The sequence below is a fragment of the Polypterus senegalus genome, chromosome 8 (assembly GCF_016835505.1).
Source record: "Polypterus senegalus isolate Bchr_013 chromosome 8, ASM1683550v1, whole genome shotgun sequence".
Classification (NCBI taxonomy): domain Eukaryota; kingdom Metazoa; phylum Chordata; class Cladistia; order Polypteriformes; family Polypteridae; genus Polypterus; species Polypterus senegalus.
Genome location: NC_053161.1, coordinates 94,566,205 through 94,588,799, shown reverse-complemented (window position 1 = coordinate 94,588,799; position 22,595 = coordinate 94,566,205). Strand labels below are relative to the sequence as shown.

At 40.1% G+C, this 22,595-nt stretch overlaps 1 protein-coding gene across 1 annotated transcript in view; it reads left to right on the top strand.

Moving 5' to 3' along the window:
• Positions 1–22,595, top strand: part of snd1 (staphylococcal nuclease and tudor domain containing 1) — a 449,554-nt gene that overhangs the window by 19,888 nt on the left and 407,071 nt on the right. Inside the window, exons 3-5 of the mRNA XM_039761451.1 lie at positions 3,201–3,321; positions 9,117–9,198; positions 13,538–13,698. Of these exons, the coding sequence (XP_039617385.1) occupies positions 3,201–3,321; positions 9,117–9,198; positions 13,538–13,698 (364 nt within the window). The remainder of the gene's footprint in view (positions 1–3,200; positions 3,322–9,116; positions 9,199–13,537; positions 13,699–22,595) is intronic.

Genomic DNA, 22,595 nt, shown 5'->3' with positions numbered 1-22,595 from the left:
TTTTAACATCCTTGCCAGTGGATCTCTGGGTCCACGGTTCTTGAGGCCGATCTGCCAATTAGCTGTAAATCACCCAATCTCAATGAGATTGCATAGGTGGTGAACGGGCTGAGGGTAGGAAAGGCTGCAGGGATCTGTGGACTTCTCCAGGCTGGTGGTAAGGCTGTGGTCCTTGCAGTGCCAGCAATCTATTTCCACTTGGGAGACTGACAACCTCCCAGCGGACTGGAAAATGGTACTTGTCGTCCCTATCTGGAAAGGGAAGGGTGATCGCCTGGGTTGTGTACAGGGGGATAACACTGCTGTTGGTGCTGGGTAAGTTCCTTGCTAGGGTCATCCTCAATATGATCGTTGATCACTTGCTCACCTGCCAGTAATCAGAGCAGTCTGGTTTTAGGTCTACCATCGACCACATCCTGGCACTGAGGGTTCTCATGGAGCACAAACGTGAATATCAGAGTTTTTTTGCAGCCTTTGTTGATTTTCGTAAAGCGTTCACCTTAGTTGATCAAGCTTTCCTTTGGGACAGCCTGAGATTTTGCAGGATCCCCCCCAAAGTTGCTGGATGTCATTGCTGGCCTGTACACTGGTACTGTGAGGGCGGTGCAGAGTGGTGGCAGAACCCTTGCATTATTCCCACACTGGATTCTGGGGTTTGTCAGGGTCTGTGTTCTTGCTTATACTATGTTCAGTGCTTGCATGTACTGGGTTTTGGGCAGGGTCATTGGGGTATCTTGATACTGATGATGCGATGATCTTCAAGGAGTCAATGGAGGCTCTGAGTGGGGCCCTCGAGAGACTGAGCGAGCAGTGTGAGTGTCCTGGATAAAAAACAAGATCCAGGCCTTTAATGACCTCTTGGGCACAGTCATCAGCAGTGTATGTCTGTTAACTTACCTCAGCAGTGACATTCATGTCCCTGGTGACTGTTCCTGTGAAGTCAGTAGACAGATTGGGAGAGCATGGGGGATCATGAGGTTGCTGGAAAGGAGTGTGTGGCACTCCCAATGCCTTTGCAAAAGGATGAAGGTCCAAATCTTCACAGCCCTGGTGCTTCCTCTTTTTGCTATATGGTTGCAAAACATGTATGCTATTCAGTGACCTGAGACGAGGACTGGACTCCTTTGGTACTGTGTCTCTTCGGATAATCCTAGGGTACCAGTGGTTTGAATGAGACACATTACCTGCATTGTGAGGGAGTGTCAGCGCACTAATGCAGTGTTTCGAGATTCCTATGGCTCACAGGATCCTTAATGTTGAGGACTTGAACGATTGGATCAGACAAAGGGGGGATGCCCATGTAACACCTGGCTGGGGCAGATAGTCATTTCTGGCAGTGGGACTGGACCGGGTGTCTGTATGATTCATTTGGAGCTTTATAATAGTTAGCATAGTAAGTACTGCATTTGCGGCTGTATTTTTCATCCAGTGTTAACAGCTTTGCAAATCTTCATTCATCTGTGGTATACATTGGTACTTTACACGGCTAGCGCCACAGAAGAATCTGTAATTGGGTGCTTGAAATTCTGAAGAGGATGATGATATTTTGTTGGAAATAGAGCCATTTCATCTATCCAGTGAAACCTTATTTTTACTTTATTCCCAATGAACAGTGAAGTAAAATTCCCGTCTGAAAATTTATCCTTCTGAAATTTCAGATTTTTATTCATTAATTGATATTTTATTATCCCTTGTTTACCAAATGTATTGGATGGTCCAAATCTAATTATGCAACTTTACAGAGTGGAGGCAGTGTGAAATAGGTTTTTGCTGTGTGGATGTGTCTCTTCTGGGGTGATGCAAATTACTGGTTGGTTATAGTTAACTGACCAAGTACAAATATTTTTAGGGTGTAAGTTAAGTAGACAGTAGTAGTGTTTTGAAGAATGCTAGGTCACTGTAGCTGTTGGCTCCTTCTGTCTGCTACTTGTGTGCTTATACTCTAGGCAGTGGAATATTTTATGGAAGTTCAATTAGTAGAGACCCTTTTTGCCTCAGAGGTTGGAAGGCCCATTGCAGATGCTGCACACACTTGGAACTACCTCTGTATATGCAGTATTGTGTTTTATCTTTTGCTTGAACTGTCATTTAAGGTAAAATTAAAACATTTCAAAACAGAGCTAATTCCACTTGCTATAAACTGTTTCTTTTCTGATCTTGATCTGTTTTTTTTTCCTCACATTCATCATTGCCATGCAACATGGGAGGAGTTGACATAGACCCAATTAGAAAGAGCATTGAAGATTTTGCTGATTTAACATTCAGAAGAAGTTGCAAAAATAAAATTGCTTAACATTGCAATATTGGTCTTGCCAATACTTCCCAGTAATCTTGGGACCTTTACTGTTACTAATAAGTTAATATCATATGGCACAGTGGTTAGTATGTATATTAATTTGTGATTGACAGTTAGTACTTGGCTCACCATGACTCAAGGCCGCACACTGTATTTTCCAAGTTCTGAATATTTTTACTGTTTTTTTGGATGTTGATAGTTAGTCCCTCTGGACTTTGTGTTTCTTTGAATTTTAGTCTTCAAAATGGAGACTTAAAAAAACTGCACTCTTTAATATTAATAGTCCCAAATGGCAATGTGATGTTTGATATTGTCCTGTTGCCTCCCCTTAACTTTTCTTGGTTGGAATACTATTCGAGAAACTATTATACTACTATTAGTACTACCTTCATACTATTCGAGAAACAGGAAGGTTTCCCAGTCTGAAATTTCATGTGAATTTCACTTGAATGTGACATTTTGGAGAATGCAAAGCTATCTGAATTCTCTAAGTTTATAATGTAACACTAACATTTCACCTAATTTAATTATGGTTCCTGTTTTAATTTTAGCCAAGACTTTATATTCTTTATTTTTAAAAGGCTATGTATTGGCATTGCACAACTAAATGTTTTGTGAGGATTAGCAATTTTCAGTAAATCTTCCATTGTTTCAAAAAAAAAAAACCTTTTGAATGTTGTACTTTTAACAGGAAAGAAAATCTTTTTCTTTCATTAAAACAACCTTCTTTTTTATGGTATTGCTATGTAGTGTTTATGTATTTTACCATTATTGTTCGTAAAACTACTTATTATTTGAAGGTGACCTGAATAACAAAAGTGGCAAGTTATTTTTTGGGGAAAAAATTAAATAGTGCTCATTGCTGTACAATTACCAACTGTAATTGTCATATGTTATATTGCAGCCTTGGGCTTGGCAAGCTCGAGAGTTTTTACGGAAGAAATTGATTGGAAAAGAAGTTTGTTTCACGGTGGAAAACAAAACTCCTCAAGGAAGAGAATATGGACTAGTGTACCTTGGCAAAGGTAAGAGGATGGCTATTCAATATCAAGATTACATCTATCATAGAAATAGATTTTTTTTAAATATCTAATTTACTTTTTTTTTTCCCTCTCAATAGAAAATATTGTGCCGTTTTATATATGTGTTATACCTCTAATCATGGTTGACATTTTACCAACACTCAAGTTCTGAATACAAACCGGATTCCAAAAAAGTTGGGACACTACAAATAGTGAATAAAAACTGAATGCAATGATGTGGAGGTGCCAACTTCTAATATTTTATTCAGAATAGAACATAAATCACGGAACAAAAGTTTAAACTGAGAAAATGTATCATTTTAAGGGAAAAATATGTTGATTCAGAATTTCATGGTGTCAACAAATCCCAAAAAAGTTGGGACAAGGCCATTTTCACCACTGTGTGGCATCTCCCCTTCTTCTTACAATGCTCAACAGACGTCTGGGGGCCGAGGAGACCAGTTTCTCAAGTTTAGAAATAGGAATGCTCTCCCATTCTTGTCTAATACAGGCCTCTAACTGTTCAATCGTCTTGGGCCTTCTTTGTCGCACCTTCCTCTTTATGATGCGCCAAATGTTCTCTATAGGTGAAAGATCTGGACTGCAGACTGGCCATTTCAGTACCCGGATCCTACTCCTACGCAGCCATGATGTTGTGATTGATGCAGAATGTGGTCTGGCATTATCTTGTTGAAAAATGCAGGGTCTTCCCTGAAAGAGATGACGTCTGGATGGGAACATATGTTGTTCTAGAACCTGAATATATTTTTCTGCATTGATGGTGCCTTTCCAGACATGCAAGCTGCCCATGCCACACGCACTCATGCAACCCCATACCATCAGAGATGCAGGCTTCTGAACTGAGTGTTGATAACAACTTGGGTTGTCCTTGTCCTCTTTGGTCTGGATGACATGGCGTCCCAGATTTCCAAAAGAACTTCGAATAGTGACTCGTCTGACCACAGAACAGTCTTCCATTTTGCCACACTCCATTTTAAATGATCCCTGACCCAGTGACAACGCCTGAGCTTGTGGATCTTGCTTAGAAATGGCTTCTTCTTTGCACTGTAGAGTTTCAGCTGGCAACGGCAGATTGCACGGTGGATTGTGTTCACTGACAATGGTTTCTGGAAGTATTCCTGAGCCCATTCTTTGATTTCCTTTACAGTAGCATTCCTGTTTGTGGTGCAGTGTCGTTTAAGGGCCCGGAGATCGCGGGCATCCAGTATGGTTTTACGGCCTTGACCCTTACGCACAGAGATTGTTCCAGATTCTCTGAATCTTCGGATGATGTTATGCACAGTTGATGATGATAGATGCAAAGTCTTTGCAATTTTTCGCTGGGTAACACCTCTCTGATATTGCTCCACTATCTTTCTGCCCAACATTGTGGGAATTGGTGATCCTCTACCCATCTTGGCTTCTGAGAGACACTGCCACTCTGAGAAGCTCTTTTTATACCCAATCATGTTGCCAATTGACCTAATTAGTGTTTATTGGTCTTCCAGCTCTTCGTTATGCTCAAATTTACTTTTTCCAGCCTCTTATTGCTACTTGTCCCAACTTTTTTGGGATTTGTTGACACTGTGAAATTTTGAATCAACATATTTTTCCTTTGAAATGATACATTTACTCGGATTAAACGTTTGATCTGTCATTGCATTCAGTTTTTATTCACAATTTGTTTAGTGTCCCAACTTTTTTGGAATCTGGTTTGTATTTTTACTGTTTTTTTTTTTTTTTTCTGAATATTGATCCGCTTTTGATATTTTGACCATCTGGATTTTGTGTTCTTATGAATTTTGTCTTTCCAAAGGCACTTGTACACACTGACAAGAGCATGGGCAGGGCTAAATCATTACACATAAACCTGATGTGCTTTTGTGAAGGATACCATAGAGGGTTACCTGAAGGAAAAGAGTTGGCTGGTTTTCAAACTCTATATCCTTGATCTACTGCTATTGAAGACTGCTTCAATTCATAACCCCAGTCAAAATTATACAGTATACTAGTGGAATCCTGTTATAACAAAACTCGCCGGACCCTAAAAATATTTTGTTATAATGGAAACTCCAGTTGCGGCCAGTCTGCCACTCGCGTTATGAAGAGGGGACCTGAACGCACCCCAGGGAGATGCGGTCTCTCCTTTGAAACCCACTCTTAAACGGTGATACAATGGGAAACAAATGAGCTGGCTTGCTGCTGCTGCCGTTCCACATGATCTGCATCTCGTGCGGAAAAGAATGATACAAAACATTATATATGTAGGTTTTAAAATGGAGTAAGCCCGATTAGGGCTGTGCGATATGACCAAAATCTTATATCCCGATATTTCATTTCATATCCCGATATCACGATATAGTACATTTTCTTTGTATTCAGTGAATAGTTTATATAATCACCACTCCTTTTTTTTCATTTAAATTAAAAAAATCAAAAATGAGAAGTACTTAACTTGTAATTATTTCTGTTCTTTTATTTAGAACATTTGAGCAAATGTTTGACTTAGAATGTAAACATAAAATGTTAATGTATCAAATATAAAACACTTTTCAAAAACAAATTACTAAAGGCCCAATATAAAATACTGCTATATAAAATGCCTGACATAAACAAAATGTGAACTGTAGCAGCAATAACTCTCACAACATATATTAAATATAAAAGGATCAAAGCACGAACAACTAAACTATATAAGGCCAATAAACCCTTTAAACAAAATAAATACAAGTCTAACATTAACTGTCAAAACCAAATGTAAACATTGTACTTCAAACTGTAGCAGCAATAAGGCTTACGACAAAAATATATGTAGTACTAGGTTGTTGTACCGTGTTAGCCATTATGAATGTAGAGAAAAGGCAAGCAAAATGACACCTTTTATTGGCTAACTAAAAAGATTACAATATGCAAGCTTTCGTGGCAACTCAGGCCTGAGTTGCCTCGAAAGCTTGCATATTGTAATCTTTTTAGTTAGCCAATAAAAGGTGTCATTTTGCTTGGCTTTTCTCGACAAAAATATATTAAATATATAATATTTTTTAGGCTACATTCTAGTAAAATGTTAATTTGCACATCGTAGTGTGGCAAATCTCCGTTAATGAGTTACAGCTGATCGCCCCGTGCGTGGGACTGGACGGCGCCAACGTGTTGATGCCGTCCAGCCCCAAGCACGGGCGTCCATGCTGTAACTTCGTTAACGGAGATTTGACGTGTTAATGCAGTTGTGGCGTAAACGTAATTTTAACAAGATTAACGCTGACAGCAAATGCTGCAGGGAAAATTATGCCTTAAGCAAATTGTTTTGGTAGCAATTAATCTTCCAAGCTTTTAACATGCTCGTTTAAATAGTACATTTACAACTGTAATATCCTACGTGGCCTGCCTCTCAGTTGTAAACTCTCTGCATGCTCGCTCACGTGCTTTTTGCGGAGGTGGTAGAAGAGGTTTGTCGTGTTGGAGTCTGTGGTAGCGATCGGTTTGCAGCATAATTTGCACAGTACCGTTTTCTGGTCCGTGTCAGACTCTTCAAATCCAAACCGTCTCCATACTACAGAGGTAGCCCCTCGTTTAGGAACAAGGTCCTTCTGTGTGGAGCTACCTGGTGTTGCCTCGTCTTCATCAGCCATGCTAGTGTGTCTGCATCCACGTGGTGGCCATCAAAACAATGAAAAAAATATTGCTGTAAACAGTTTATTTTGCGACACCACAAAACAAACGATAGCGTAATGTGCAGCGATAGACGTTTTCATATTGTCATCCGATATATATCGTTATATCGAACAGCCCTAAGCCCGATTTTAAAACGTAACAAAAAAGTGACATAATGTCACATAAATTGCACAAAATCATTGCACTTTTTGGCTTAGGATTATATAGACACACACACACACACACACACACACACACAGATAGTCCCCAAGTTAAGAACCTACGAATTACGAATGGTGCTGCAGCTGCACCTTCATCTGTAAGGGGGATGCGACGCATTTGCCTCAGTAACTGACGCTCCATCATCTTTGGCCTGGTGACACTGCAAGTGGTGGCTGGATGGAGGCTGGTGGGGGGGTGATTTCACTGCTCGCGTAGTGTAGTGTCCCTCGGGTGGCTCCCGGCGGCAAGCAATAACCCGGGGTCGATAGGCACCAGGGCCACAGCTATCGCTTGTGTGTAGGATGGAGACTTGATGGGGAGGTTCACTGTGCGCCCACCATGCTGCCGCAGCTACTGCTCCTGACTGGACGCAGGTTGGATGGAGCGAAGGGGGGCATTTCACTGCCCACCTACCACACGGCTGCCCCAATCGTTCTCGGTGGGTGGCTGATAATGCTGCAAGCAGTGACTTGGTTGTGGCTGAACGGAGGCCATTAAGGGTGAACGGGGTGGTGGGGGTAGTATTGTAGTGTGCCTTGGGGGGCAGCCTGTTGAATGGGGGTGGTGGTGGGCAACCGGCAATTTGCCATGTCTAATGGCAAAGGTGCAGGGAAAGCTATGTAACTGCTCTGCTGCGTCTGGTAAACAGTAATCCAAGGGCAAAGTAGTTGGTTGTCCTCTGCAAGATCTGGGATACCAGGTACCGTGCTTAAAATTTAACACTGGGCTTTGTTCTACTCTTCCTTGAACTCTGTTGGTATGTCTTCTCCAGACTGTGTCTGCAACAGCTGCTGGTGGTGTTCTGATTTGAAGTAGAATGATTGCTTGTGCAGAGGGTCCTAACCGCTCCAGTCTTGAGACTGTATACCTGCCTTCTCTGTACAGTAATGTTACCTGTATTTTCATTGAAAATGTGGACGACTCTTCCTGTCACTCGTGCAACACTTTGATCCAATCTTGATAATACCTGTAATAAAAAAAGCACTTCCTAAACTGCAAAAAATGTTTTATTTGAAAATGAGATGTTAGGTGTACCTTTTTTTATAGAAATACAGGTATGAAAAAATGCTGAGATTTAAATTTCATTAAAACAAGATTCATTTAACATGATGATCTTTGAACGTTTGTGCCCACAAAAAGTATTCATTATTCTGAAAATGTTACTTTGTTATTCTAAAATTTTTATTATTATGCTGTCTTAAGGAATTGTTCTGTTGTGTATATTGTATTGTATTGACCCCCTACTTTTGACACCCACTGCACGCCCAACCTACCTGGAAAGGGGTCTCTCTTTGAACTGCCTTTCCGAGGTTTCTTCCATTTTTCCTACAAGGTTTTATTGGGAGTTTTCCTTGTCTTCTCAGAGAGTCAAGGCTGGGGGGCTGTCAAAAGGCAGGGCCTGTTAAAGCCCATTGCGGCACTTCCTGTGTGATTTTGGGCTATACAAAAATAAACTGTATTGTATTGTATAACGGGATTTAACCTGTATTTTCAGTAGTTTAGAAATGGCAGGCTGACATGCTGGTAAAGTTAACTGTGCATTAGCCTTTTTGATGGTTGTAAGAACTGGGTCGATACAAACGTATTTAATCATATTTTTGCTTCTCTGCTGTGTGCCTAGTGAAAAATAGTTGTTAACCTGAGTACACCTGTTTCCCTGTTGCTGCCAAAACTTCCATTTATACTCATTTGTAGTTCTGAAACTGAAACTATTTTGTGTTAGGAAGAAGTATGTATGTTGATTAGTATTATATATATATATATATATATATATATATATATATATATATATATATATATATATATATATATATTACTAGATGTAGCTGTTGTGAAGATTGTTGTACAAAAAGTTTGTTTTTATAATTTTAAAAGCAATTTATTCCAAGTTAAAAGCATTTTTATTCTAAAATATTCACCTACAGACACAACTGGAGAAAACATTGCAGAGTCTCTTGTATCAGAAGGCCTGGCCGTAGTTCGCAGGGAAGGAAATCGAGGAAACAAGTAAGATGAGATTTTAATTTAATAACACTACTTAAGTTGCAGGACTCCCTTTTATCAGATGTGAAGTAAAAGATGATTGTCTTTGTGGTTCACCAAATAAGTAGATTCCCATTGACAGACTTCGCTTTACCAACAACAAGAAAAAAATTTTTGCCATAGAGCAAAATAAATGCTTCAAATTAAATAAGATCGGTATCAGTATAGTATGTATTTAGAAAGCAGTGCGTACTTTGGTAAACCTATGCTGCTATGAATATTATCCAGTTCAAATACGAAATATGTATTTTTCAAATTCCTCAAGTGATTAAAATATTGTCTTATGCCAATGATGGATTGCCCTCTCGGTTCAGGTTTAGGCTTTACAAGTTTGTGAAGTGAACTCTGTTTATACCATTGTTGTGACATGCTTAAAGCAAAGAATAAGGACACTACAATGAAACAATAAGAAAGACTACACCAGGGGCCTCGTATAAACGGTGCATACGCACAAAAATGTTGTGTACAACATTTCCATTTCCATTGTTGTTTCCATGCTCAAATCCCGATGTATTAAACCTAAACTTGGCATAAAGCCACACACATTTTCACGGTAGCGCCAGCCCTGGCATATGCAAGATCTCCACTTTGTTTTGCGAACTGGTGGCACCTACCGTCAAAGCAGTGCTACTGTTCCTGTGTAGTTACCCTTTCTTTTTTAATCCACATCCCTGACGCTGCTTTATCATATACACTGAAACTAATTGCATATTGTTTATTAGTTTAAGGCATCTGATTGTAATTAACCTGTAACAATATAATGGTATAAGGAATAGCCAAAGTATTCCAAATACCATAGCTGCTTTAGCGTTGTTACTCTCGCTGCACCACCTTCTCCTTTCAGCTCCTCCAGTTAGAGGTTGCCACAGCGGATCGTCTTTTTCCATAGTACTCTCACTACACCACTCAGAGTATTTATATCACTGTATCCGAGTGTGGAATCGCAGATCTACAGCAGCTGATTGGAGAGAGAATTATCGGTATACAGTATCAAGCACATGCTGCCTCTTACTATACATTTATTACATTACATATATATAATATGTAATATATATATATATGTAATACAGTAATCCCTCCTCGGTCGCGGGGGTTGCGTTCCAGAACATCCCGCGATAGATGAAAATCCGTAAAGTAGAAACCATATGTTTGTATGGTTATTTTTATATATTTTAAGCCCTTATAAACTCTCCCACACTGTTAACATTATTAGAGCCCCCTAGACATGAAATAACACCCATTAGTCAAAAGTTTAAACTGTGCTCCATGACAAGACAGAGATGACATTTCTTTCTCACAATTAAAAGAATGCAAACATATCTTCCTCTTCAAAGAAGTAAACGTCAGGGGCAGAGAGCGAGAGAGAGAGCGCGAGAGTAAAGCAAACAATCAAAAAATAATACGTGCTTTTGTGTTTTTAAGTATGCTGAAGCACCACGATAAAGCGGCATTTTGTAGAGGAGCGTCTGTATCCTCTAGGCAAACAGCCTCTGTGCAAACAGCCCCTCTGCTCACACCCCCTCCGTCAAGCAGAGAGATTGAGAGAGACAGCAAACTTATCAAGCACCGCGCGGGAAGCACATCGTATATCATTGGAAGAGTTTTATTTAATATGTAATACATGCTCTGATTGGGTAGCTTCTAAGCCATCCGCCAGTAGCGTTCCTTGTATGAAATCAACTGGGCAAACAAACTGAGGAAGCATGTACCATAAATTAAAAGACATTGTCCACAGAAATCCACGAACCAGCGATATATTTTTTATATAATTCCATGATCTACTTGTTGCAACTGGTAGGTAACCACCCGCACAATTCAGATCGGGACTCAGACTACGAATACACAGTGTGTGTGCGCATACTGTATATAATTATTTACAATACATATTCACAACTGCGTCTTTCAAGAAGTATTTCTTTCTTCTTGATTTCTGAATTCCTTTCTCACATTTTTCTGTTCCTATTCTTACACCGCCGTATGCTACGGCGGTCTTCGGCTAGTTGTTAATATTTATACAGTACACACATAAATTTGGTTTACGTCTATAACAGTGTACATTTATAGTTCTTGTAAAAGTTACTTTTTTTCACTTTTATTCTCTGTCACAATACATACTACCACCCCCCCAACATGGGATCTGACGCTGTTAGTTTTTATTTGAAACTGGGAACAACTGTAGATGTGAGTGGTGTTTTGAGGCAATGGAAATGGAATTGTTCATTTCATGACCTGTACATTTCAGGGAGGAAAAAAAACTCCCAAATTTTCAAGATAACCAGATCACCAGCAAATAAAGTTTGAGCTTGCACACCAATTGTATATCTTTCTCTGCAAAGGCACTGTATCATAGGGTTTTATCTGAATAATTCTTTACCATTCTGCTTTGGTCAGATACTGTATTAGGTACTTTTATTCATACTTTCTGGAATTGCCCAGCATATTTTTTTTCTGGTCAGTCATTTCAAGTTTTATGGCCTGTATTTTATCTACAAAGATACATTGTTCTTCTCACATGTTTCTATTCTTGGATGTTTCCTTCTTAAGCTAAACCACAAAAGTTTCCTATCAGTGCATAGAGGTATCAAGTTTATTATATTGTTTTTGCTCAGTAACTTACCTGTTTATCCTTGCATTGTTTGATCACAAAATAAGTGAAAAAGGTTTCTAATTCAGAAATATGCTGGCAAGCAGTGGCACAACATGGCAGATGATATCAAAGAAAACATTTTAAATTATAAGGAGAGTAGGAAACGGGTGAAATGTTAGCTGTGGAGCAGATCACATCAGATGACTATAACATTACGCAAGAATGACAGAAAAGGTTAATTCTTGTGTACACTGCTTACTGCATTGCAGAAAATCATTTGCTTGCTTATTAAAAAGGTTGTACCAAGTGGCCAGCCAGCCCCAGCCCCAAGGTGCTTAGTATATTCACTATTTGAACAGAAATAAGTAAATATAAACACTGGATTCTAAAAGTATTTATGATTTTAACCACAGCTGCTTCTCCTCTGATCTGATACAAATTTGCTTTGCATGGCACTGGTTTAATATAGTTTGTTCTCTGAAAAATAGTTTACGTGAATAGTTTATGATGAATGGAAAGGTAGGTTGGTTTTAAATGCAGTGTACCTGTATTTAGCATTTTATCTGTAGATCGACTGAAAAAAGTATTAAATATGGGAAAATGATTAAATACAGGAATAAGTTTTAAATGAAGGAAATTACCACTATTTTGTCAAGGTGTAATAGTTCACTTACACTTCTTTTTGCGATTACCAGTTATAATCCAGTATTTGTTTCCTTTTTTTGTGGAATAATTCTTGTCCTTTATTTGTATTTAATTTTAGATTTATTCCTTTTCATTAATGCTGCCATGTTAGTAATAACTACAATGTTCAGCCTGAAGTCTGATTGCAGCACAGCATGTTTTCTGATTTTTTTTTTTTTTTTCCCCTCGCCTTCTGTTTCAGTTGCATGTGACATGGTTCAGGTCTTTTTTGGAGAAGTGTAATTAGCAAAAAAACAACAGAATGAAAATTTTTATGAAATTATACAAAGTTTGTAATGACTGTTTCACATTCAAACCCTCCATAACCTACTGTTACTAATCTTGTCTCCTCACATATTTCTGCCTTCAGGTATAGAAGTGGTGACTGCAGTCAGACTAATCTTTTGTTGGCTCTTTTTCCTTGCTATTATGAGGTGATGAATTTGTCAATATCCTGTACTAAAACAATGTGAAGTGGTGCAATCACCACTATTTGGTCTATTTGGTTGTGTTCGCCTGTCAGTTGTTTTTATTCATTTAGTACATGTGTGGCATATTGAGGAAAGATTTTGGATCTTTTGCAAAATTTAATATGAGCAATCAAAAAAACTCAAATCAGATAAGAAGCAAAAATCCGTATACAGTCCGTAATAGCTGCAGTGTGAATATAGTCTTAAAAGGGCCAGCTTATTCAGACAATATTTTTTATGTCAGCAACAGCATCCAAAAAGTGTAAAATAGAATTTTGGTAATGTTAAATCATGGCTGTCGTCTAAATGCTTTTTTTTTGGAATGGGGCCCCAGCATCCATTTTTGCTGTGGGGCCCATGAATCACTATGAAAGTGTAGAAAATTTCAATGTATAGTTCATAACTGACTTGGTTGTCTCTCTGTTAGTTTCTCAGTTTCTGGTTTTTTTTTTTCCTAGCTGTTGATAAAATTATGCTGGAATAATTTTTCATGAAATTGTAGTTGAAAGATGTATGTATATTAATTTCTGCCAAGTGCTTTTGACAGTTTATGTTGCTTTAGCCCAGATCAAATCAGACTGTGTGACCTTGAAGATCAGGCAAAATCTGCAAAGAAGGGAACATGGAGTGAAGGTGCTGGCACGCACACTATTCGAGATATTAAGTATACTATCGAGAATCCTAGGAACTTTGTTGATTCTTTGCATCAAAAGCCAGTTAATGGTAAGTATGTACCTTTTGACTTCAAATGAAATTCTACCCCCATTTTGAAGGTTTTATTTTATAAGTAGCGAGTCATATTAAATGTGGTGTTAACCTTAGATTTTTACCCACAAATGATGTTATAATAAGGCAAATTTGAGAGGCTATATAATGTTTGCAGTTGTAGTAAATTTAGTTACTTCACTAGCATTTCTCTAATGCTAGGTGCAAGCTATCTCATTACTTTTTTTTTAATTTTGAAACTTGAAGAAATTCAGATTTACCATACCATACCATATTTATTTGTTGAGCGCTTAAAAACACAGCATTACAACTGACCAAAGCGCTGTACAGTTACAACAAGCAGGACTAAAAGCAAAATATTAAAAATAAACATTAAGAGAGAATTAAAACAGAGATACTAAAAACAGGTCAAGGGACCAAATAAAATAGAGAAAATAGCAAAAGGCAAGTGGAAAATGAAACAGGTTAAGAATTAAAAGCCAATGTGAAGAAGTGCGTTTTAGAGATTTGAATGTGGCGACTGAAGCGGCTTGCCTAACCACTAAGGGCAGGGAGTTCCAGAGCCTGGGTGCACAGACGGAGAAAGCCCTTTCCCCACGAGCTTTAAAAGCGTGCCTTGGGAGCGGTTAGGAGCAGCTGATCTGTGGATCTAAGAACACGAGGGGATTGTGACAATGGAGCAAGACACTCAAATAGGCGGGGGCTAGACCGTTTAATGCCTTATAGGTTAGGAGGAGAATCTTAAAATCGATTCTGAATCTAACCGGCAGCCAGTGAGGGTTTTCAAAATTGGTGAAATGTGTTGGATTCTGCTACTTCCAGTTAGAAGCCTTGCAGCCGCATTTTGAGCCAGTTGGAGTCTAGAAAGCGTGGCTTTACTGATACCAAAAAGGCAGGAATTAGAGTAGTCAAGCCGGGACGTAATGAATGCATGAATTACTGATTCCAGGAGGTGGTTAGAAAGAATAGGCTTGAGTTTGGCGATTCGCCTTGGATGGAAAAAGCAGGATTTTACTGTGCTGTTGACTTGAGCATCCATTTTCAGGAGCGTATCCATTTTGATTCCAAGATTGGAGACAGACGAAGTTACTGGAATGGGAAGAGAAGCGAGGCCAAGGGGTGGAGCCTGTTTGCAGTCGGGACTAAAACAATGACCTCGGTTTTTGAATCGTTCAGGTGAAGGAAGTTTACAGCCAGCCAGTCCTTAATGTCAGATAGGCAGTCGAGGAGAGGTTTGGTGGAGTCAGTTGGCTTGAGGGAGAAATAAATTTGGCAGTCGTCAGCATATAGGTGATATGAAATTGCATGCTTTCTAAAAATTGCACCTAAAGGCAGGATGTAGATTGAAAAAAGTAGTGGCCCTAAAATGGAACCCTGGGGAACCCCACATGGGAGTGGGACTGATTCAGATGAAAAATCGTCTAGCATGACTCTGAGAGTCCTGTTGCAGAAATATGACCTGAACCAGTCGAGGGCTAAGCCAGATACACCAGCCCAGGATTCGAGTCGGGAGATCATGATGTCGTGGTCGATTGTGTCGAAAGCAGCAGATAAGTCGAGAAGAACCATAACCACGTGGAATCCTGAGTCCAATGCCAAAAGGACGTCATTTAGATTTGATAGAATCTAGTGTCTTGCATAAAACTTCATTCACTTAAACAAATCTTTCTTGTCATATCAGTTATAGTAAACAATTAATTGTATCTATAGCTACTTATCTGAAACCAGACAAATTGTTTCCCTGAACTACTTTATGTTCAGTTCGTTAGATTTCTGACGATATCTAAAATTACTGATATATATTACTTTGCCGATCTATACCAAGTGAGTAAACTGTTGTAAATACACATGGTCTTTGTATCTTGATTGCATATGAATAGGTTGTAAAAGCATTGTACATGAATTGTATTTACACATGGAACTTTTGTGCATCTTTAGCATAGATATACAAATCTGATTGCATTTTCCCATGCAAAATGCAAATTAGCAGTTTCCTTTGTTGTGGCATTCAACATGGTGGGTATGCCAGATTTTTGTATGCTTCATGCATTTTTATTGAAAACAATGCCTGCAAGGCCGAAAATCAGTATTGGATGCCTGTGATCTTCAGACCCTCGGGTAACCACTTTCATGGAAATCTGTGCGTGGGCTCAGGATCACTTCCAGAAGTCATTGTTAACACAGTTCGCTGTGTCATCCAGAAATGCAGGTTAAAGCTCTATCATTCAAAGAAGAAGCCATATGTGAGCATGATCCAGAAACACTATTGCCGCCTTTGGGCCAAACCTCATTTAAAATGCACTAAGATAAAGTGGAAAACTGTTATTTTGGGAAAACATGTACACCATGTCCTCCAGACCAAAGAGTAGAGGGACCATGTGTTTGCTATCAATGGTCAGTTCAAAAGCCTGCATCTCTGATTTTATGGGAGTGCATTAGTACTATGGAATTGGCAGCTTAAACATCTGGAAAGGCACCATCAATGCTGAAAGGTATAGACAGGTTTTGGAGGAACATATGCTCCCATCTACACAGTGTCTTTTTCAGAGAAGACTTTGCATATTTCAGCAAGATAAACAGAATGGCTTCGTAGTGGTCTAGGTACTGAACTTACAATTCAGACCTTTCACTAATTGAAAAAATTTGATGCATCATGAAATGAAAAATATGACAAAAGAGATCAGGACTGTTGAGCAGCTGTAATCCTATATCGGACAAGAAAGTGACAACATTCCTCTCTCAAAAGTCCATCAACTGGTCACCTCAGCTCCCAGATGTTTATGGTCTGTTTTTAAAATAAGAGGAGCTACTACACAGTGGTAAACATGGCCCTGTCCTAGCTTTGTTGAGGCATGTTGCTCCTGTAAAATTCAAAATGACCTTATTCTTTTCTTAAAATGGTAACATTTTCTCCATTTCAACATTTGATAATGTTTTCTGCATTCTGTTGTGAGTAAAATAGACATCCCAACTTTTTTGGAATTGGGGTTGTAAACAGTGAGTCGAACTGATTCATGTTTCAAGTGTCACAACCTCCTGGTGCATTAATTGTCCAAATCTTTTTCTTTTTTTATATTTGTCACAGCCGTCTGTGTGGAGTCAAGCTTGCCAGTTTTACATTAATGTATTATTTCAGAACTCCCGTAAACAACCTTTGTTGATGTTCTTTTCAAGATGCCTTATATGAGTGATCCGACTTTGTTATTGCTCATGATTATCTGATTTCCAGAATTAGACAATTAACTGCACTAACTTTGCATGTGAACATCTAATCATAGCTGTGAGGCTGCATTACATTCAATAATGTACCATTCAGATATATGACATGCTTTTACTATGTTTGTTACAGGTTAGTGGTTCATACTATTGAAGTTTGGTTTGCCTACAAAAACCAAACAAATGACACAAATCTTGTTAGCAGATTTGTATTCACCAATGAATTATTCTGTTTTTCCTGTCCTACTAACAGCATGTTTGTTACTATCCATTTGTGTTAATAATATTGTACATATATTTTTTTCAATGAGGATAGTTGTTTTTTGCTTCAGCGCATTGAAACACTAAATAGATTTTTTTGTGCTATTAACAAATAGGCATGCTCATTTAATCACTTGTTAAGACAAGCCATATAACCACTACATTTGAAACTTTTTAATTTTTTTTTACTTTCTATTGCTGTTCCTTGCACATAATGATGTATGCATGTGTGATTTCCTCTTGTTACTCTGAGCTGTATACGCTGGTTTAAAAAGTGAATGGATGCTTGCATGACAGATGTCTGTTGACATGTTCATAATTGGAGAATGAATGTGAAACCTTCATTCTTTTATCATGTGTATGCAGGACAATATTAAAATGAGATTAATCTTGTTTTCATTTCATGTGCCCTTTGAAATTAGTGATGCTGCAAGTTAAACAATTACAGCCCACATTTAATCAGTCAATCATTGCACTATCAAAGAAGCACTGACTGTTTTCTAAACTGACTCCAACAGCAAATGAAAGTGGCAAAAGCCTATGTGTGATTGTTTTATTTATTTATTTAAAATAATGAGCACAATTACTGCAGTCATGCACTGACATTCTCCTGCTTCGAGCACAAATCCCTTTCAGACATGACTGCTACTGTCTATTCTATTGGAATTGAGTTAATGCACTGTATCATCCTAACTGCCATTTTATTGTGCAGTTTTTACTCACATTTTTGAGCCTTCTGAAGTACTTAGTATTTACTTTCCAAAAAAAAAAACAGTAGTTTGAGCAATTTTGGTTATACTTAACTGTGCACTTTTTTCCCATATTTTTCATCTTTTCTGTTTACTTGCTTTAGTCCAGTTTCTTGGGGGTCTAGAACTTGTTCCAATAAGGCTAAATTCAGCCCTCCCTGGAGCACCAGTCTTTTCTAAGGCACACTTAGCTGCACTCACTCACACCAGGGCAACACAAAGTCACAATTAATCTAGCATTCATGTGTTTGGGATATGAGAGGGAAAGCAGTACTCCTGGATAACATTCTAAGCAGACAAGTGGTGCAAGTTGGATTTCATACAGTAACTTTCTACTGTAACTTTTGAAGTATACTTTGCAAAGCTAGTTTAGGAACAATTAGATTTTATTTTCCTGATTTCATTTTAGACTTGGCAACAAGGTGGCCACACGGCTAAAGATGTGTTTCGTTTTAAACCTCTGCGTTTGTAGAACTTGCACATTACCCCCCAAATTTTGTGTGGTCTTTTTTTCTGAGTGCCTCTAGTTTTCCTTCTGTGTTCCAAACACATGCATATTAGGTTAAACTGGCCACTCATGTGGGTGTGTTGTCCTATTTCCTGACTCGCCCTATTTATCGAAGTTCTTTAAACAATTGTCAAATGATCACAACTTTTGATCCGATTTATTGAAGGAAAAAACTTCATCACCCATGTGAAAAATTAATTGCCCTTCTTAATGTAATACTTGGTTGTGCCACCTTTAGCAACAACCTTTATTTATATAGGACATTTTCATACAAAAAATGTAGCTCAAAGTGCTTTACATAATCCATCCATCCATCCATCCTCTTCCGCTTATCCGAGGTCGGGTCGCGGCGGCAGCAGCTTAAGCAGAGAGGCCCAGACTTCCCTCTCCCGCCACTTCTTCCAGCTCTTCGGGAGAATCCCAAGGCGTTTCCAGGCCAGCCGGGAGACATAGTCCCTCCAGCGTGTCCTGGGTCTTCCCCGGGGCCTCCTTCCGGTTGGACGTACCCGGAACACCTCACCAGGGAGGCGTCCAGGAGGCATCCTGATCAGATGCCCGAGCCACCTCATCTGACTCCTCTCGAAGCGGAGGAGCAGCGGCTCTACTCTGAGCCCCTCCCGGATGACTGAGCTTCTCACCCTATCTTTAAGGGAAAGCCCAGACACCCTGCTGAGGAAACTCATTTCAGCCGCTTGTATTCGCGATCTCGTTCTTTCGGTCACTACCCATAGCTCATGACCATAGGTGAGGGTAGAAGCGTAGATCGACTGGTAAATTGAGAGTTTTGCCTTACGGCTCAGCTCCTTTTTCACCACGACAGACCGATGCAGAGCCCGCATCACTGCGGATGCCGCACCGATCCGCCTGTCGATCTCACGCTCCATTCTTCCCTCACTCGTAAACAAGACCCCGAGATACTTGAACTCCTCCACTTGGGGCAGGATCTCTCCCCCAACCCTGAGAGGGCACTCCACCCTTTTCCGGCTGAGGACCATGCTCTCGGATTTGGAGGTGCTGATTCTCATCCCAGCCGCTTCACACTCCGCTGCAAACCGATCCAGGGAGAGCTGAAGATCACGGCCTGATGAAGCAAACAGGACAACATCATCTGCAAAAAGCAGTGACCCAATCCTGAGTCCACCAAACGGACCCCTTCAACACCTGGCTGCGCCTAGAAATTCTGTCCATAAAGTTATGAACAGAATTGGTGACAAAGGCAGCCCTGGCGGAGTCCAAGTCTCACTGGAAGCGGCTCGACTTACTGCCGGCAATGCGGACCAAGCTCTGACACCGGTTGTACAGAGACCGAACAGCTCTTATCAGGGGGTCCGGTACCCCATACTCCCGGAGCACCCCCAGGATTCCCGAGGGACGGTCGAATGCCTTTCCAAGTCCACAAAACACATGTAGACCGGTCAAGCAAACTCCCATGCACCCTCCAGGACTCTGCTAAGGGTGAAGAGCTGGTCCACTGTTCCGCGACCAGGACGAAAACCACACTGTTCCTCCTGAATCCGAGGTTCGACTATCCGACGGACCCTCCTCTCCAGAACCCCCGAATAGACTTTTCCAGGGAGGCTGAGGAGTGTGATCCCTCTATAGTTGGAACTAGGGCTGTTCGATATAACGATATATATCGGATGACAATATGAAAACGTCTATCGCTGCACATTACGCTATCGTTTGTTTCGTGGTGTCGCAAAATAAACTGTTTACGGCAATATTTTTTTCATTGTTTTGATGGCCACCGCGTGGATGCAGACACACTAGCATGGCTGATGAAGGCGAGGCAACACCAGGTAGCTCCACACAGAAGGACCTTGTTCCTAAGCGAGGGCTACCTCTGTAGTATGGAGATGGTTTGGATTTGAAGAGTCTGACATGGACCAGAAAACGGTACTGTGCAAATTATGCTGCAAACCGATCGCTACCACAGACACCAACACGACAAAACTCTTCTACCACCTCTGCAAAAAGCACGTGAGCGAGCATGCAGAGAGTTTACAACTGAGAGGCAGGCCACGTAGGATATTACAGTTGTAAAGGTACTATTTAAACGAGCATGTTAAAAGCTTGGAAGATTAATTGCTACCAAAACAATTTGCTTAAGGCATAATTTTCCCTGCAGCGTTTGCTGTCGGTGTTAATCTTGTTAAAATTACTGTAGCGTCTTCCAGACGTAATGACGATCCGAGGCGGTCACTTGGTTAGTTCCCTCTTTATTAAACACAAACAAAAAATGGTTGCTGTTGGCCACAACCACGCCGAACAGACAGCAATCCAAAAACAAACTTTCTTAGCTAGGGGCGACAAGATCGTCGTCCACTCCTCCTTTTTCAGAGCGCTTCCCCCCGCCTCCTCAGCTCCACCCCCCATCCCTCCGGAGCCTCCTTTACCTTCCACTCTATTACAGTCCATCAGAAATAACAGGGACAACAGAATAAATAACTGAGAGGGATGTAAATCACAGAACACAAACTGTAGAACAGAACTCTACAATAAAGAACAGAACGCTACATTACGTTTACGCCACAACTGCATTAACACGGCAAATCTCCGTTAACGAGTTACCGCGGATGCGCCCCGTGCTTGGGGCTGGGCGGCATCAACAGGTTAGCGCCGTCCAATCCCATGCACGGGGCGATCAGCTGTAACTCATTAACGGAGATTTGCCACACTACGATGTGCAAATTAACATTTTACTAGAATGTAGCCTAAAAAATATTATCTATACTAATAAAAGGTAAAGCCCTCACTCACTCACTCACTCACTCACTGACTCATCACTAATTCTCCAACTTCCCGTGTGGGTGGAAGGCTGAAATTTGGCAGGTTCATTCCTTACAGCTTCCTTACAAAAGTTGGGCAGGTTTTATATCGAAATTCTACGCGTAATGGTCATAACTGGAAGCAGTTTTCTCCATTTACTGTAATGGAGATGAGCTTCAACGCCGTGGGGCGGAGTTTCGTGACATCATCACGCCCCACGTAATCACGCAGTACATAGAAAACCAGGAAGACCTCAAAAAAGCGCTGAAGAAAACATGCATTATATAATTGAGAAGGCAGTGAAACAATAAGAAGCGAGCGAGTGACATATACAACCATATTCATGAGTTCTGCTACTTCGGAAACAAAGCATGATGTAAACCTACACTTTAAATTAAGTTCATAGACAGGCTGCCGCTGGCGTTTGTAATTTAGTGCCTGCCCATATAAGGCCGTCCGTCAGCGGCAATCCAATAGCAAACTGCCACGGGTAAATATTCACGGGTGAAGGACTGTGCTTATGGAGAGGAAGATGAGATGGTCAGGGTGGTGTTTGACACAAACTCAGCGAAACTGCGAGAGAAAGTTTTAAGTGCCAGGACTAAGGTAACATTAAATACAGCCATGGACATAGCGAGATGGCACCAGCACAGCTGGGAACCTTCATGCATGTACACGAGTGGCTCCGTGAACTGGCGCAGTGCACAGATAAAAGCAACAGTTCCAAAGAGCTGAACAAAACCAATTACACAATTGAAAAGGCAGCAAAAATATGAAGCGTCTGATACATACAAGCATATTCATAAATCCAACTACTGCGGAAACAAAGCACACGTTGGAAAAAGTCAATGTCCCGCTAAAGGAAGACAGTGTAAAAAACCCGTGCATGCAGTGTGTCAGGTCTCAGATAAAGAAGAAGACGAGCTGTTTATTGATGCAGTAAGAAACGAATCGATGAATGAAACCTGTCATCTTTACAGCGATTGACAAACACGGAATGTAACTTGAACACAACACATCCTACAAATACGAACCTGATTGAAAGAAATAATGATAATCAAATCCTTGATGACAGCAACACTCAGTAACACTCACAAAACAAATACTGTATATTGACAGTCATGTTACGTTATTTTTAAAATGTTCCCTTTTCTTTTCTAGCTTTTTTAACACACTACTTCTCCGCTGCGATACGCGGGTATATATATATATGTATATATATATATCGATCTACATACTCGAATAATGGATACTTTATTAGCCATCAATGATTGTTTTGGTAAAGCCATACTCAGTGTATTCATTAGATGAGCGGTAAAAAGTAAGAGCGAGGGAGGATGACTTATTGAGGCATGCAGGCTGTAGTCTTGCGTCAACTCTATCTGAATTGC